The following is a 15,898-nucleotide window of genomic DNA, read 5'->3' as shown; positions in this document are numbered from 1 at the left end:
CACGTAACCAAATCACTCCCTTTCTCTCTCTTGTCCTACCGGAGCAACTACCATCTCAATAACGTTCCTTTTCAACATTGTCCCTCTTTGCCTCAACTGAATGGACATTGCAGATACTATCTTCATCATTCGTATCCTACCTCAACTGATCATTCATCTCGCACTTCGAATGCCGATCGTGAAACATGTGGTCCGACTTCCTCTGTACACACTACATTTAACCTTCATCATCTCTTCTCTCCTCTTTCGACTCTCTCATTATCTCCTCGCCTTTCTTTCCTCCTTAACACTGTCACCCAGATCAGTTGAACGACAAGTGTCCAGATCTTCCTCCGACCCCTCTGCGAGCTCTGGCGTCTCTTCAAGCTCCAGCTCTCTTTCTTCAACTTCGAACACATCTCAGTCAAAGGAATCACATCAAACTTACTTCAATTTGCCCACCAAACATACTTCACATGATCTTCCCGCCGAACGTCAAAGTCATACACAGAAGAACCAGAAGGAGAGTAGTCTGAAACATGTCGCTTTTGTCTTCTACACTCCCGCAGAAGTTCAGAAAGTCGTTGATATGAGATGGGAGAGTTTCAAATTGGCTTTGAAGAGAGAAAAAGTCTTGGTGGAATGCGTTAGGAGGGCTATTACTTGGTCTGCGGAAGAAGGAGTGGAAGAAGTCAGTTTCCATACTGGTTCAGGTGAGTCCACTTTTCAAATCCTATTTTGCTGTTATGGGCCTCAAATCCTACCCGTTGGGATCCTCACTACTCTTCCCTTTGGTATTGATGGTCCTTTTAATTGCAGAGGGTTTAGTATATGAAAACTGCAATCCCATTGCTTCTAACCCCCCCGGCATCTCTTGCGGTACTCTCATGCGAGAAGAGATTGGGGTCAAAAGCCACTATGTGTATGGTAAACTGACTTGCAGACATGGGTCCCGTTATACGTGTTATAACTAGAGAAATGACGGCTCTTCCTCCCTCTCCTCCAGCATCAGGATCAAGTACTCCACGAAAACGTCCTATCTCCTTTTCCGATGATAAAGTAGGTAATACTCCTGCGTCTACTTCCCTCTCTCCGCTCTCTCATAGAGCGACGTTACGTTGACTTGTAGACAGCTGCGGAGTGACGTGACTTGAGCATGCTGACGGAAAGTGGTTAAAATCACAAGATCAGGATCAAAACTCTCAGCCACCAGTCATAAGTCTTACCGTTTGTCCACCTATCTTCAAACGTACGTATCTTCCGAGCCATTATTCCCATCCTCCATTTCATTTTCTGTTGGTAGAATCGTACCCCGAGCTTCAGAAGCTGATGATGTCCTGGGATGTAAGTCCTCTCATCCGGTCTCAAGCTGATTCTTAGAAGGTCACGCTTCACATGATAACATAAATACAGAAGAAGACAGAAATACTGGATGTGACAGACGCCTTGTGGTTCATGTCTTGAACCCTGGTGTTGATAGAATATGGGGAGAAGTAACCACCGAGCTATCCAAGTCCGTCACCACAAGCAGTGATGTCGATCAAGAGAGATTGGATCAATGTATCAGAGGTGAGTCATTCCGATATCTCACCTCCACTGTTAACTACCGCCAAAGCTCGTGTTTGGTGAGTATGAGCTGATGACATAGAACGTATACCCATGTCAGATCCTGATTTACTGATACTTCATCCCATTACACCTGTCTCAACATGGAAAGCACTCTTTCCTATCCCCGCTCCGGAATTACGGGGGTACCCATTTTGGTTTCTGCGGATCACAGAGATTTAGTGAGTCACTTTTGTCCTTCCGTCATTCTACCCCGCCCTCTCTTTCGGCTCCCCCCCCCCCCTCGTTCACTATCTACTATCTGAAGTTAGTCCAAAAAAGTCTTTAAATACGGACGTTGTTGCTATGGGATCACGAATACTGACCTTTCAGCCAACATCCAACTTCATTACCTTTCCACATTCCAACACCTCTGGTCTCTCTCTTACGACAAGCACGTGACTCTGCTTTACCCGCGGTGCAGAAAATCGCTAGACGCATTCCTCTACCTCCGCCACCAGAAGAACAAGGTGTGATACAAAGAGACGAATGGGAGGGGGCGTTACGAGCGTATAGAAATGTTGAACAGCGTCTGGGGAGATGATTTTTTCAAACTTATTCATCTAGTCAGTCAATGAGAAATGTCTATCATGTTGCATCTTATACACAGCATCTCGAGTGACGAGCCTTGGGATGACATTCCCATGCGTCAATAGGGATCTCCTACTAACACAGAGCGACCATCAGGACAAAGCACATGAGACGGACAATGCGGCTAGCGTACGGCTTTTATGTATTGAAATACGTGATTCCAGCAGCACAGAGTCGTGATGTGAGGGAAAGAGGTGGATACCTGGCTCCACTGGAAAAGTACGAGTACTCGTACCGTACTTTGAGAGATCACCGAATTTCCAACTGAAGCAACACTGAAGGAAAGAAAGTGGATCGGTCTCGAACTCGATACATTTATATGTACAATACTTAGCTACATAATGATCTACTGAGGAGTTTCGGCGCAGGAACGTTTCTTAGGAATAACGGAGCGAGAGTTATACGAAGGGAGAGAAGGGATTGGTGTTTCGGCAACACGAGAAGGACCAGCGACTTGATGACCAGGAGTAGCCAACGAGCCACGACGGGTAGAAGGGAGGTGATTAATGGGGGAAACATCGAGGAGAGAAGATATACCGACAGGAGGAGAGTAAGATTCAGGGATAAGATGGAGTGAGGTATATAAAGGAAGATGAGCTTTTGGAAGAGGTAATTCGAGTGTATTGAATAGATGTATCATAGCAGATATCTGTCCGATTGAACCGACAATCTCATATGATGGTAAAGATTGATGACGACCTGAAAGTGATACTAAATGACTTTCTAAGATAAAAGCGATATGAGAGATAGTTGCTTGTTTCCCTTCGAGAAATCCCTATTTTCAATCAGAATTCAGACTTCAGACTTGGTATTGGAATTGAAAGATAAAGTTGATTGAACTCACTTCGTGAAATCTTGCATCAGGACCATTCTTCTTGACTGAACATTTCGAAGTACCTTTAGCAGAACATTCAGCACAAACTCCATTCACTAGTCTTCAGCATATGATTTGACCAAATTAAGGAAAGAGACGTACAAGGTCCAATACAACCGACTCGGAAAGAACCTCCAGATTCCATCCTTCTCTCACAATCAGTACATAATTGACCTTCCAATCTGACAACTGCACTAGACTTGGCGCGAAGTCTCCATCCTTGAGCTAGACGTTCGAGCTAAGATAGAAATCAGATGAGATTGATTGAAACACGAAAGAGATTTACCGCATTTTTGAACCATTTTTGAGAACTGGGGTCTTCAGGATCAGCTTCAAAACGATTGTTGGCTTCTTTCAACAGAGTTTCCACCACTGATGAATACGTGGTTCTGGTCCACAGTTGAGCTAAGAAACAATCAACAATCACTCGTATGAAAGAAGTTCGAGGAGGAAGAGAATGCTGACCTATTTCAGATTCAGTATTACCAGAGAGATCCAATTCTAGAGCTTTGTTGAGGGGAGGAGAGTGTTTGTATTTATCACGGATTTTTATCAAGTCCACAGGATAATCCGGTTCTTCGGGTTGAGGGATACTTTCGTTGATAGAACCTATGATAGTTGAATGTTCGGATTGATTGGAAGAAGGACGATTTTGGACATTGTGAGATTGTGAGCTACGTGGAAGAGTTTTGCCAGAAGTGTCTTTGTGATTGGGGTTTTTCATGTTATTGTGGACTGTTAGACGGTCAGTGATTGGAGTAAGTTGATCAGTAGTCAATTGATGATGACCAGGCATGTTCTTAAGCAGTGATTGAAGAATGAGGTTAGACAGATACCGATAGATTTTGAAGGACGACGGTTGTGGGTGAAACGGGACAGGAAATTTCAATAGGATGGATGGATGGATGGATGGATGGATGGATGGATGGATGGATGGATGGATGGATGGATGGATGGATGGATGGATGGATGGATGGATGGATGGATGGATGTGATAACAGGGGGTTCTCGTTCACCAAGGTTGACAGTCGAGAGCTTGATTCCAGCGAGAGGAAAGGGCATAGACTACTTGAGACGAGCGGCAATATGGAGTTATTGCCAATGTGGCGCAGTGGTGGGAATACGTGGATGCCACATTCCGTATGAATTCCAACGGAATCTACCCACCTGAAGAGCCTTGATCATCTTCGAAACCCTCTACGATCTACGAGGGTAGCAAGTACAGGGCAGGTGTCTTTCAAGCTTTTAGGCTCTGATCACTACCGGCTGCCGTCACTGCTGGGAACTTGCAGCACCTTCAAAGAGCTGCTAGCTGCTGACTTGCAAGAGGAACGGAGAAATATGGCTCTACCCGGTACAGAAACTCTTCGTTTTCGACGACCGACCACAGGACCTAATGCCATTAAACCTAACAAGGACAAAGCTGGGAAAGACAAAGATACTTTCGGGACATTAGGACAAGCATGGAAACGTCGACATGGAGGTTTATTACAGGATCAAGTTGGAAGACAAAGTAATGGACCTTTTATCCCTTCCATGTCTTTCGCAGTGAGGTTGTTATTACTTATGAGAACTACTGGAGCTATGTATAATGTTATTGCGGATTGTGATGAGGGTGAGTGGTCCTATCACACCTTTATTCCTGTGTCTAATAGTTCTTGTTCTTCTTTTATCACAGGGTCCCTTCGGTCAAATCCACAGTTTTCTCTTCTCTTGGCTCTCACATGGTTTGGTCTAGTCGACGCATAGCTTCTACCACCCGACCTACCTCACCTTCCCTCACTACAGAGTATTATCGTACATTGGGATACTCGGTGTAGGCTCGCTATGGTCTTCCGCTATGAAAAGGAGAATTTCGAAGAGAGGGTACATGGCCTAGCAAGTAGTAACAAGGCAAATATCACTAATATCAGTCTTCAACTTCTTCGAACCATTACATTACTTCCAATATAATTCAGGATTTCAAACATGGGAACTCTCACCAGAATTCGCAATACGTTCTTGGGCATATGTATTATTACATTGGCCATTGGCGTATATAGGACCTAAAGTACTCGGTTTAGGCAAGGCGAGTCCACTCCTCTTTTATTACCCTCTGCACCATGCACCATAGTATACCATCTCTGTGGTTATATGATCACTCACTCTGGTGTAAGAGTGGGCCATGAATATTGCTGACCTCCAGAGACAAGCCTTCTTCGCATTACGGATATTCCTAGGTGCTATTTCGTCATACTGCGAAGCTCGGTTTTTCCGCGCCGTCGTACATACCGTCAATGAAAGAGTGGGAAGGTATTTGTTATTCATGATGATGCTCAGTGCTGGAATGTGGGGTGCGAGTGTATGTGAGTTGAGTCGTGTCTACATCTTCCTTCTTTGTGTCTCAAGTCGTCTACACATCCTTCATCAACCTTTTTGTCAACTCTACGGATCTCTATCATGAGGCAATAGTCGTTCTGGTTTGAAAGAAGTCCGAGTATATAGTCTCGTCTGACCCCAGCCTTCCTCCCTTCAAGTTTCACAATGTACACAACTATGTTAGCTGCAGCCGAATGGCTACATCCCTCCACTTCGACACCAGAAGGGATCAAACATGCCTACAGAGGTACGTTCTTCGTGGCTGTCGGGGCGATTGTCGGTTGGCCTTTCAGTGCGGTGTTGGGTATACCCTTCGTCTTTGAATATCTATTCTTGACGGGAGGTGATGCCGTTGTTGGGAAAGAACGATCAGATTTGTATAAGAAAAGATGGATGACGATGAGTAAAGCTGTGATCGGAGCAGCTTGTGTAGCTGTACGTGTTTTCCCCTCCTCACTCTTCTCAACGAGACCTCTCCCCCTATCTCCTCGTTTCCCACCATGACGACTTCCATGACGACTTCCATGTCTCCATGCCATAGTCTCCGTCCCCACTTTCGATTCCAACCACAAACACAGTACTTTTTCTCTTCTCTCATACTCCATACCTGTCCTGAATTTGATGTGACAAAACGATGAATTCAAACAAACAACACATTAGAGATATGCCGGTAATATATACTTACCCCAGATCCCCATCTACCTCATTGATTCGTGGGCTTACGGTCGACAAACATTCCCGACTTTCAATATCTTGATATACAATCTCTTCCCATCCCTCTCTTCCTCTAAAATAGGTGGACCAGATCTCTACGGTACCTCTCCCATCCATTTCTATTTCCTCAATCTCCTCCTTAATTTCAACTTCCTTTTCCCACTTTCTCTCCTTTCCCTCCCACTATTATGTTTGACTTGGAAATACGATTACAGACGTCTTGGAAAATCTCAAATGCGACCTAAACCAGGTGAAACAAGTCCTTACACTCTCCTCTTCATGCGTCTCCTTCCTTTCTATCTCTGGTTCACCATTCTCAGTCTTACACCACATAAAGAAGAACGTTTCTTATTTCCTTCTTACCCATTATTATGTTTCAACGCTTCGGTATCTCTTTATCTTCTTAGAGGATTAATTGAAGGTCTTTTCATCAAATTGACGAATTCGCCATACCGAGCTTCGAGATCAAACATCTTTCCAACTTTCACACTTCTCGTCGTCATATTTACTGGGTTGATATCGATCGGAAGATTAGTAGGAATGTTTAAATGGTATCATGCCCCTTTAGATCTAGCATATCATTTCGAATATAATACAATACCCTCTTTGCTTTCTTCTTTAGGATACACACCTAAACCACCACCGAAAGATTTCAAACAGAGAGAAGGGGAGGTTATCGTTCCTGAATGGGATTACACACCTTTGGAGGAATTAGATGAGAAGATCACCATGTGTTGGGCGGGGGAATGGTTTAGATTCCCAGGGAGTCATTTGTTTCCAGAAGGGATAGATGTAAAATGGGTCAAGACGGAATTTGATGGGATGATGCCTAGGAAATGGGAACCGAGTGGGGAAAATAAGGTGGGTTGGTGGCCCAGAGAAGAAACCAGGGTGGTGAGACCGGGCAGGTTCAATGGGCAGAACAAAGCTTCTCTGGAGGTGGGAACTTATGTGAGTTTGGGCTTTTTTTTCCCTTTTTGTCTTCATGTTTTTTGGTTTCTGTTTTTGATGCTCTGATTGATTCGAAGTTGACACACACAGTTCGCAGTGGAGAACTGCACATATCTCGTCGACCTCTCACTCCCCTCGAAGCCCATCACCGAGCTGGAACCAGATTACACCTCAGATGAGCGATTCATAAGAGAATGGTGCACCACTTTCCTTGATGGACCCAGTAGCAGGTGGTGGGCTAGACTGATCTGGCTTCCGTGGGATTTGGGGGACGAAGGCAGGGTATATGGAAAATATTGTCTTTTACGGAGAAAGTGAGGGTTTCTGAGACGAAAATAGAGAGGGCCAACGGTCGTCAGAGGTGGTACCCGATGGCACAAGCGGTGCACCTCTGAACACCATCAATGATCAAACCAAAAGTATACCATGCAATGCATTCAGCGCCTAGTAAACGTAAGCAAGAATTTTACCTCCCGTCTGCGTTGTCAGTTCATTTCTACGCACTAAAAAAAACCACTTACGTGCTTTCGCCTGGCCTCTTCGTGGTCCATGATTCCGGATGAGGTGGTGAGGATGATCTTGCCGAACGAACGGGCGGGAAGAAGCAAGTTGACCCAATTTTCGACTGAATCGAGTTAGCTACGTCCTGACCAGACATGTCACGAGTCTGTTTGATCCGGTACTACCGCGCTGAACGAACGACTTCATGAAAGATAGCCTAATCGAGAGATGAGACTTACTCTCATCAACGCCGATGTTGAATCGTGGTGAGATGACACCACATTTGTTCAATCGACCGTTGAGCTGAATGACAACCTTGCCAGAACGGTGGTCATCGACAATTTCAAATTCACCGATGTAACCTTTGTAGTCAGCAAACTTGTCTGACAACTGTCACTGAACGAGCAAAATCCCCCCCCTCATTCCGCCCGGACGTTGAGAGTAGTGTTGTCAAGTTACAGTATGAAATGTCCTCCCCCAATCAGCCCACCGAGCATCGCCCCCGGCCAAAAGGCCCCAAGACCGCCAGATGGGATTAGTATGAGGAGATATTGTCTCTATTCCGGAGACTTAAAGCCTCCACGAGGTGGAATGTACGCGTGGAGGCAGTTATTCTCCGGATGGCAGGAGGATTGGTACAGAAAAGCTATCAATTTCAAAGTCGGCGACTCGAAGAAATAAGAGTAGAAGAGTACCAAGAGTACGCGGGCGTGAATAGGAGCAATTGAGACTCACCGTGGTGTTGCATGACAGAAAGCACTTTGACGGTGACCTTTGATGATGGACGGATCAAGACTTGACGCTTTCCACGACGTTCGGCATTGACGATGTTGTTCTGTGTTTTGATTCGTCACAAGCAATGGAGAGAGTATGACGGAGCAGTCAAACAAGTAAATATATAAGAGTCAATGAGGGACAATGAGAGAAAGAAAAGAGCCATGTCAGCTAGAACCGACCGGAGTGAAAAATGCAACTCACCATAGCATCGTTGAGGACAGATACGCGGACCATTTTGTTTATTCGAAATTCGTATTAGAGATCTACCACGTTACTAATGTTCTGGAAAGAAAAAAGGCTCTGCTGACTCGATGCGGGTGCGCCAGGTATGACGGCCGTAAAGAGTTTTGATAGCAAAGCTGAATGTCGATTGAGAGAGTAGAGAGGAATTGAGGAAGGGAGAACATGAATTTCGACCACCAAAGTAAGTCCCGCGTAACACCGATTTCGGTCAGTCAATGTGGCACTTTTACATTCTCACCAAGATGATGAGATGCACTTTTCCGTTCACTTTACATTGCACCTGCGGGGACAACATGTCAAAAGAGGGGCAGACGGTCGTTGTCGGTCGAGCCCAAAAAGGGCCGAAAGGGTCTCAGACGAAGCTGGGAGATGGCGAGGTGGATCGAGTGAAGATGGACAAGGAGGTGGTGAAAGCTGTCTTGGCCAGCCCGTTGACTGTGGCGTGGTATGTCTTCTCTTTCGAATCCACTCACCTCAATGCCGTGAGGCATACTGGGCTCACCCGACTTAGTTATCACTTGGACTTGGACATGACTAATGCTAACGCTCAGGCCTAATCTTCCTCGACATTTACAATACGCCGTGACTCAGGTGCTCCCTCTTCTCTTGCCAACCGAAGTGGCGGATTATCATGTGTCCCGACAGAGATGTCAGAAGCGTGCCAACAGATTAGCTCGTACGGTCGAACGAGCTGCTAAAAGAGGGACAAATACCCCAACTCATTCCGAGGCTACTACAACACATGTTGCTGGTGGGTGCTCAATGCCGGAAGACGTTACTCTTGATCCATCACCCTCAACGAAAAGCCCTGGTTGCACGAAGAAGAATCAGAGTCAAGCTTCTGTCCCACAGGCCTCGACATCTGGTGAGGTCGAGAGAGGTCCCGCGCGCCCTGAAATTTTACAACATTTAGTACTCGGTATCAACGAAAGTATTAAAGCTCTCGAACAACAAATTGACGTGTTGAAGATGGAGATGATGATGATGGCCGACCGACTTGCTCAATCAAACGGACTCAAATCCGCCCAAGTGACACTCCCCACTCAGCGATTCCTCCCTACCGCTCCAGACGCCCCCGTCCGTCCCCATACTTCCCCCCAGCTTGAAGACCGAAACGGAGACGTACTCCTCCACAAACCACCGGCTGCTTTAGCTTTTGTGATCGTCCCATTGCCCGATATCAATCCACCAGCCTTGATAGATCCAATACCTCAATATTGCGCCACGTACAACTCTTTGGTTTACCAGCATAACCATCTCTCCAAGATATTCAGATCACGTATCAAAAGAGCGGATTGGGGACTGGTCGCAGATGGCACCAAAGAAGAAGTGAGAGTCGTTCCGCTAGGAAGAGTGGAAGGGGAGATGGCGGCTTTGGCTGGGCTTCGTCGGCTGGCTTGTCTTGGCATACGAGTGAGCTCGCTTTATGAGCTCTAGTCTCGACCGATGCTGATAAGCCAGGAGTCGCACCCGGCGTTGAAGAAAGTGGCGGATCTTCTACCAAAATCCGTCCTTCATCCTCCTCGACATAGTGTCACGCTTCCGTTTCCTATCCCTTCGCTCAAAGTATACTCTGGGCAAACAGGCGATCCAATGATCGAGAAATTCAGAGGGACGAAGAGGAAATTGGACACGATGGGACCGGAGGAACAGCCAAAGTCGACTTCCTTACCCATCCCTCATGTCCATTACGCGTCGATACACATCAAGGGCATTACTACCACGGTCCCAGCCGATGGCACGGCAAGAAAGGCCCGAAGGCTGCAGGAGGTGAGGGCAAGGCGAGTAGAGAATAAGGAGAAGAAGAGGGAGGACAGAGCCAGGTTTATGACGCAGGCATCAAAGTTGAAATACGGCAAGAAGACGCGGCCGGGAATCAGCAGCGGAAAGAAGTCAAAGGCAGGAACTCGGTGACTCATAGATTGCTACTTTTTCGCGGGGGTCATTCTCCAAAATATACAATACAACCTCATTTCTTTCTTTTTAAAATCATAGCATATGCATTCCACCGCAATGATCATCGTCTCTTGATACTTGCCAGACCTCTGTCTGGCCTTTGAAGCTCGGAACCGACCGATAACGCACGCGTCACGAATGTCCGAGTGTGAAAGCGCAGCGAAAGCAACAACGCGTGGGAGAGTCGGATGTTGCCGAAACAGAGACCAAATTTCCCCGACATCCACACAGATGTTCGGTCCTCAATACTACACTTGCTATACCCACGTTGATACTGACGTTTGCGTCTCTCTTGTCATCTCTTCTCTCCCCTTTGCGGTCTACTTGTCACCATCTTGATTGCTTGGAACTGCGAGGAACGCTGCTTGCTCATTGGTCACTCTGGTAGACAAGTCGTCATTCTGGGCCATCAATACGATGTCAGAGCTTCGAAAAAGGGCGGATGATCTAGCCAGGAGGTCATTGGGTCTAGATGAAGAGCCCGACAAGGTAAGTCAGGTCTGCTTAGACTATCAGCTCTCACGAATCGTGCAGAGTTAATTCTCAGCCGACCCCAGCTATATGGCTCGCAGCTATCGAGAAACACCTACAACGTTTTCCTGGAGACGATCACTTCATCGCAGAGCTCTCGGAGGGTAGGACGACGGGTGGCAATGGTTTTGGGACTATCACCTGTGAGCGGTTGTTTGCGGTCTCCGTGTCAGACGAGCTAATAGTCGATAGGTATGGAAGATTTGTGTTGGGAGGTGAATTACTCCTTTTCACCCTAAGCTTTATGACTCTTCTCCATGCAGAGCGATATGATGACTGACTTGTGATAGGATGTGATCCTTGATGCGGATCCGGAGAAACCAGACGGAGGAAAGAAGGACGGCTTGGGATCCTTATTCAATTTTCAGGTGAGCTATCACGTTGAACTCCACCTCTGGTACCTCTGACTGTCGCTCTCGTTTGAATGTCTTTGGCGACTGACGCTCGACGACGTGTGACCATACTGACCCCCAGCATCATTGTAGGAACCCTAAACATATCAAAGGTCGTAATGCACGTCTACAGAACGCTGGGAGACCTATACCACCCGATATACCATTCCCAGACTTCACGGAAACGCCCAGCGTCGGTGTAGGCTCCACCTCGCACGGACCCTCTACCTCCATTTCTGCGAGATCTGCCAATACTCATGGCGTTGGGGCATCCACGTCAGCCGTCCCCGCCAGCGCTATCCCCACGGGAGATAGAAAAGATGACTGGACTGCTGTACCCGCACAGACCCTCTCAAAGTATAAAAGTCTTCCACCTGCTGGATCATTTCCCTCTTCTTCTCATCAATCTCGAACTGTTGTCCCTTCCACCTCCAGTTCCACCAGCCGTAATCAGTTGCCCGTCAAGGACTACTCGTGAGCTTCTAACTCTCTGACCCTAAATTTGGCTGATCAAATCCAAGCTTCACTGCCTATCGCGGCAAGGAGAACGACGATCGACACCGAGCTTCATCTCCCTTGGTGACATTCCGACCGACAGAGGAAAGACAGACTCTCATGCCGTCTCCTCCCCGAGCTCTCACCTCTCTCGAGCCGCACTCCTCTCTACCGGTGCCCGAGGTGTCTTTCGGTGAGCTGATGCGATCCTGCAGATAGACGCAACTGAGTTTCACAGGTCCTGCTCCCCTCAATTTCGATGCCCAATGGAGTGAGAATGATCGTGACCTGCTCAATGCCGAATACGATCTCCTGTATAACCGAAGTCAGATCTATCCTTAGTACGTCCAGCGGACCTTTCAGTATGATCGTTGACAAACAGCAATCATCCCACCAATCGAAGGATACTTCACTCCCGTGTGTCATACCTCCAGGGAATAGCTCGCAGGGGTCCGCCTTACGTCCCCCCGGATAGTACGGTGCGATCGCTCATTCCGGAAGTCAAGACATATGAAGACGCCCACTTGTTTCACCGGCGTCTTGATTCTACCCATAACTCTGTAAGCAAGTTAGAAATCGTCGCTTCGGTTGACTTATGTGCAGTCAAGTTCGTCAAGGGATACCTTGGTACCATCGGGCCCTGTCGACATATCCAGCACGTACGATCCCGCGCGTATGATGGACATGCTCCTTACTCGCGCAGGTCTGGACCAAGGCATGGAATATGAGAGACCGACTTATTACCGCAAAGACGAGTGAGTCAATTGATGTATCTGCGCTGTCGCTGACAAACAGACTGGAAGAATTTTTCTCCAATGCGCTCGACAACTTCGCCGAAGATTCTGATGTCGACGCTGCACTTCAGGCGCTTAACATGTCCCGCCTTGACGACCATTTCGGGGGCCTGACTATAACCTTGATGCCTCATCAAGTGCTCGGAGTCAAGTTCATGCTAGAGAAAGAGAAGGACGATAAATTCAAAGGCGGACTGCTATGTGATGCTATGGGTCTCGGAAAGGTAAGTGCCGTTGATCAATGTCAAAGCTGAGAAGGGACTGATCGTAGACCGTGCAAACTATTGCGTGCATGACCGGTAACTCGTCTCCAGATCCTCAGGTTAAAACGACTCTCATTGTCGCCCCATTGGGGCTCCTCAAACAGTGAGTCAATTGTTTCTTTCGACGATCTCTTTGCTGACGACAGATGGGAGGCGGAGATCGAGAGCAAGACCCAAACTGGACACTTGTCGATTTACATTCACCATGGGTCCGGTCGTTTGTCCAAAGCAAAGGAGCTCAAGAAATTCGATGTTGTCCTTACCACTTATGGTACCATGGCGTCTGAGGCAGGTCTGGAGGTGAGTTAGCAGTCATGCCAACAGTAACGCTCGCTGATATGCCAGGTGAAGAAGAAGAAAAAGAAGGTGCAGAAAATTGGGGACGACGATGACGCTGCGTCTAGCGAGGTTGAGCAGGTGGCTCGCAAAACAGGTGCGGTGTTGTCATGGACAAACATTGTCGACCATACTCAGTAACAGGTCCGCTTTTCAGAATGCGGTTCTATCGCGTTGTCCTTGACGAATCGCACACAATCCGGAACAAGAAGACCCGAGCAGCTGAAGCTGCTTTCATGCTCGATGCAGTTCATCGCTGGTCTCTCACCGGGACACTCGTGGTCAACACTCTGGACGATGTGCATTCTCACTTGCGCTTTCTGTCAATATCCCCATCTCGAGACTGGGACCATTTCCGGGCTCATATTTCCAAAGTTCAAAGGAGCCGTCCGAATCTCGCCGCCCAGAGGTACGTTCATCTCACCTCGATACCATCGTGCTGACTGGCAAGGGTTCAGGCTATCCTCCGGACCTGCATGCTTCGCAGGAACAAAGAGACGAAGCTGAATGGGAAGCCATTGCTTGTCTTGCCGCCTAAGAGTGTCGAGATTGTTCAACTTGACTTCACGGAAGAAGAACGTGAGATGTATCTCGCAATAGAGCATCGAATGCAGCTCAAGTTCAATTCGTTCCTCCGAAAAGGTGAGTACACTCTCATCTACTTAGGACTTCATTCCTCATCGGAAACCTTCCTTCTAGGGCGACGGGCACCCTGTGAATATCAGAACCACTCCGTTTGACAACAGTAGCGTCACTGAGAGCTCATCAGCATCCAAAGAGTGTTAGGCGAGACAAGTCCTGACGTAAATAGGAACCGTGATGAAACACATGGCATGCGTCTTGACGATGCTTCTCCGGTTACGCCAACTCACCTGTCACCCATATCTCCTCCGAAGAAACCCTGGCGATGCTGCGAGTCACCCGGAAGATTTTGTGATCAGCGATGATCAACTCATGGGTATGGAGAATGTCGCATCGTCTACAAGCAACGAAGAAGAGCAGACGAGAGCAAACAAACTGTTGGGTTCACAGGGGCTAGCTTTCGTCGAAAAAGCTAAGCGTATCATGAAGGAACGTGAAGATCGACTCGCTACCGCCCCTATCCCATCCAAATCTGCCAAACAAGAAAAGAGAGAAGTGGAAGAGGTCGAAGAGCACGAATGTCCGATATGCTTCGATAATCTGGTTGATGAAGTCATCACTCCTTGCTTCCACCTCTTTTGTCGAACGTGTATCGAGGAAATCTGCAACACTGCACCCCGTGGAACGATCCTCTCAGACCATGACATCGAACGCGGCGTTCGTCCATGCCCACTCTGCAGGGAACCGATTGAGAAAGCCAAGCTATTCAGAGCTTCAGCATTTGTGGAACCGCCAGAGGAAGATTCCCCGGAGCCGCCGGAAGATGTGTCTTCCGATCTGGATGTGAAGGAGGAGAAACCCGATGTTGAGATACTCCGTAATGGAAAACGGGTCAGAGTTAGTCGCATGCTTCAGATCGACTTGACGTCTAACTGATCATCAGAAATCCGACCACACCGAGGGCGGCCCTAGTAAGAAGATAAAAGTCGACGTCAAGGGCAAAGCGAAGGCCGAGCCGCCGACTGTAAATCTCGACGATCTCGAAACAGTCATACCGAGTACCAAGATGAAGTACCTCGGGTAGGTCACGCGTTCCTCACGCTCTTCCTGTTCATCATTCAGTTCATGTCCTGTCAGTGAGGAGAAGAGCTGATCAGATAGGGAATTACTCAACCAATTTCTCTCGGAAGACGGTATCAAAGTCGTTGTCTTTAGCCAGTTCACCAGCTATCTCGACCTCTGCGGGGCTTATCTTCGTACTCAGAATATCAAACATCTCCAGTATCAAGGCTCGATGAATGCCAACGAGCGTAACGATGCTATCAAGCAATTTACGTCTGCCGACGAAGACTCGCCGCGGGTGATCCTGATATCGCTGAAGTGCGGAGGTGGTACGTTCTTCTTCGCTCGTCTAATGCTCCGCTGACTCAAAGTTGGTCTCAATCTCACCGCAGCTTGCAAGGGAATCTCCCTCGATCTTGCCTGGAACGCGGCAACGGAGATGCAAGCTTTCGATCGTCTTCACCGAATAGGCCAAACACGTCCGGTCGATGTCAAACGTCTAGTCATTGCTGATACCGTCGAGCAGAGGATTATGAAGCTCCAAGAGGAAAAGTCTGCGCTGGCGGATGGAGCTATGGGTGAAGGAAAGGGTGCCAAGCTTGGCAGGTTGTCGGTGGGGGATCTTTGCAGGCTCTTTGGCGTTGCGAGGTGAGCAATGTGGATTGAGATTGTATATAGAGAAAAGGCTCGTTGTCGGATCATGTCGTTTCGGGAGTGCGAGTGATATAGCGAATTAAAGGGGATGGGGTATGACTTATTGCCTGGACATTTCATGTAGTCATGCGCATGTGCTGTGCATACATGTATACGTTCAGTAGAATATACTCTCTTCGTACTCTTACTCCTCCATCTCATTGCATCCTCACCATCGTCAGCTGCCACGTTGCCACGAAC

The 15,898-nt window shown here is 47.7% G+C and overlaps 6 protein-coding genes across 6 annotated transcripts; 4 read left to right on the top strand and 2 right to left on the bottom strand.

Moving 5' to 3' along the window:
• The first annotated feature begins 55 nt into the window (after positions 1 to 55).
• Positions 56 to 2,193, top strand: TREMEDRAFT_57391 (uncharacterized protein). Its single transcript, XM_007006048.1, has 6 exons — positions 56 to 692; positions 923 to 1,038; positions 1,150 to 1,228; positions 1,360 to 1,548; positions 1,628 to 1,766; positions 1,918 to 2,193. Exons 1-6 carry the CDS (start codon positions 101 to 103, stop codon positions 2,126 to 2,128), a joined length of 1,326 nt encoding a protein of 441 aa, XP_007006110.1. The 5' UTR covers positions 56 to 100; the 3' UTR covers positions 2,129 to 2,193.
• A 328-nt stretch (positions 2,194 to 2,521) lies between these two features.
• TREMEDRAFT_63794 (uncharacterized protein) lies at positions 2,522 to 3,773 on the bottom strand (the record flags this gene model as incomplete). The annotated part of the gene is made up of 4 exons (XM_007006091.1): positions 2,522 to 2,950; positions 3,020 to 3,105; positions 3,152 to 3,287; positions 3,336 to 3,773. 4 exons carry the CDS (start codon positions 3,771 to 3,773, stop codon positions 2,522 to 2,524), a joined length of 1,089 nt encoding a protein of 362 aa, XP_007006153.1.
• A 508-nt stretch (positions 3,774 to 4,281) lies between these two features.
• TREMEDRAFT_44918 (uncharacterized protein) lies at positions 4,282 to 7,520 on the top strand. The gene is made up of 6 exons (XM_007006016.1): positions 4,282 to 4,664; positions 4,963 to 5,117; positions 5,235 to 5,394; positions 5,550 to 5,842; positions 6,098 to 7,072; positions 7,163 to 7,520. The coding sequence occupies exons 1-6, from the start codon at positions 4,391 to 4,393 to the stop codon at positions 7,388 to 7,390; spliced, it is 2,085 nt and encodes a 694-aa protein (XP_007006078.1). The 5' UTR covers positions 4,282 to 4,390; the 3' UTR covers positions 7,391 to 7,520.
• TREMEDRAFT_74347 (uncharacterized protein) lies at positions 7,482 to 8,727 on the bottom strand. Its single transcript, XM_007006203.1, has 5 exons — positions 8,552 to 8,727; positions 8,309 to 8,408; positions 7,813 to 7,935; positions 7,594 to 7,697; positions 7,482 to 7,549 (listed from the first exon to the last, which is right to left on the bottom strand). Exons 1-5 carry the CDS (start codon positions 8,582 to 8,584, stop codon positions 7,517 to 7,519), a joined length of 393 nt encoding a protein of 130 aa, XP_007006265.1. The 5' UTR covers positions 8,585 to 8,727; the 3' UTR covers positions 7,482 to 7,516.
• A 144-nt stretch (positions 8,728 to 8,871) lies between these two features.
• Positions 8,872 to 10,617, top strand: TREMEDRAFT_44913 (uncharacterized protein). The gene is made up of 3 exons (XM_007006015.1): positions 8,872 to 9,038; positions 9,145 to 10,006; positions 10,055 to 10,617. Exons 1-3 carry the CDS (start codon positions 8,887 to 8,889, stop codon positions 10,505 to 10,507), a joined length of 1,467 nt encoding a protein of 488 aa, XP_007006077.1. The 5' UTR covers positions 8,872 to 8,886; the 3' UTR covers positions 10,508 to 10,617.
• A 349-nt stretch (positions 10,618 to 10,966) lies between these two features.
• Positions 10,967 to 15,656, top strand: TREMEDRAFT_63790 (uncharacterized protein; the record flags this gene model as incomplete). The annotated part of the gene is made up of 18 exons (XM_007006090.1): positions 10,967 to 11,038; positions 11,097 to 11,264; positions 11,371 to 11,448; positions 11,555 to 11,946; positions 11,994 to 12,160; positions 12,206 to 12,308; positions 12,350 to 12,527; positions 12,571 to 12,722; positions 12,763 to 12,985; positions 13,033 to 13,127; positions 13,171 to 13,324; positions 13,370 to 13,457; positions 13,505 to 13,769; positions 13,812 to 14,002; positions 14,172 to 14,839; positions 14,886 to 15,022; positions 15,104 to 15,333; positions 15,376 to 15,656. 18 exons carry the CDS (start codon positions 10,967 to 10,969, stop codon positions 15,654 to 15,656), a joined length of 3,642 nt encoding a protein of 1,213 aa, XP_007006152.1.
• Positions 15,657 to 15,898: the final 242 nt, after the last annotated feature.

The sequence above is a fragment of the Tremella mesenterica genome (genome assembly GCF_000271645.1).
Source record: "Tremella mesenterica DSM 1558 unplaced genomic scaffold TREMEscaffold_9, whole genome shotgun sequence".
NCBI lineage: Eukaryota > Fungi > Basidiomycota > Tremellomycetes > Tremellales > Tremellaceae > Tremella > Tremella mesenterica.
Note: the sequence above shows the minus strand (reverse complement) of the source record. Positions and strands in the feature narration are given on the sequence as shown.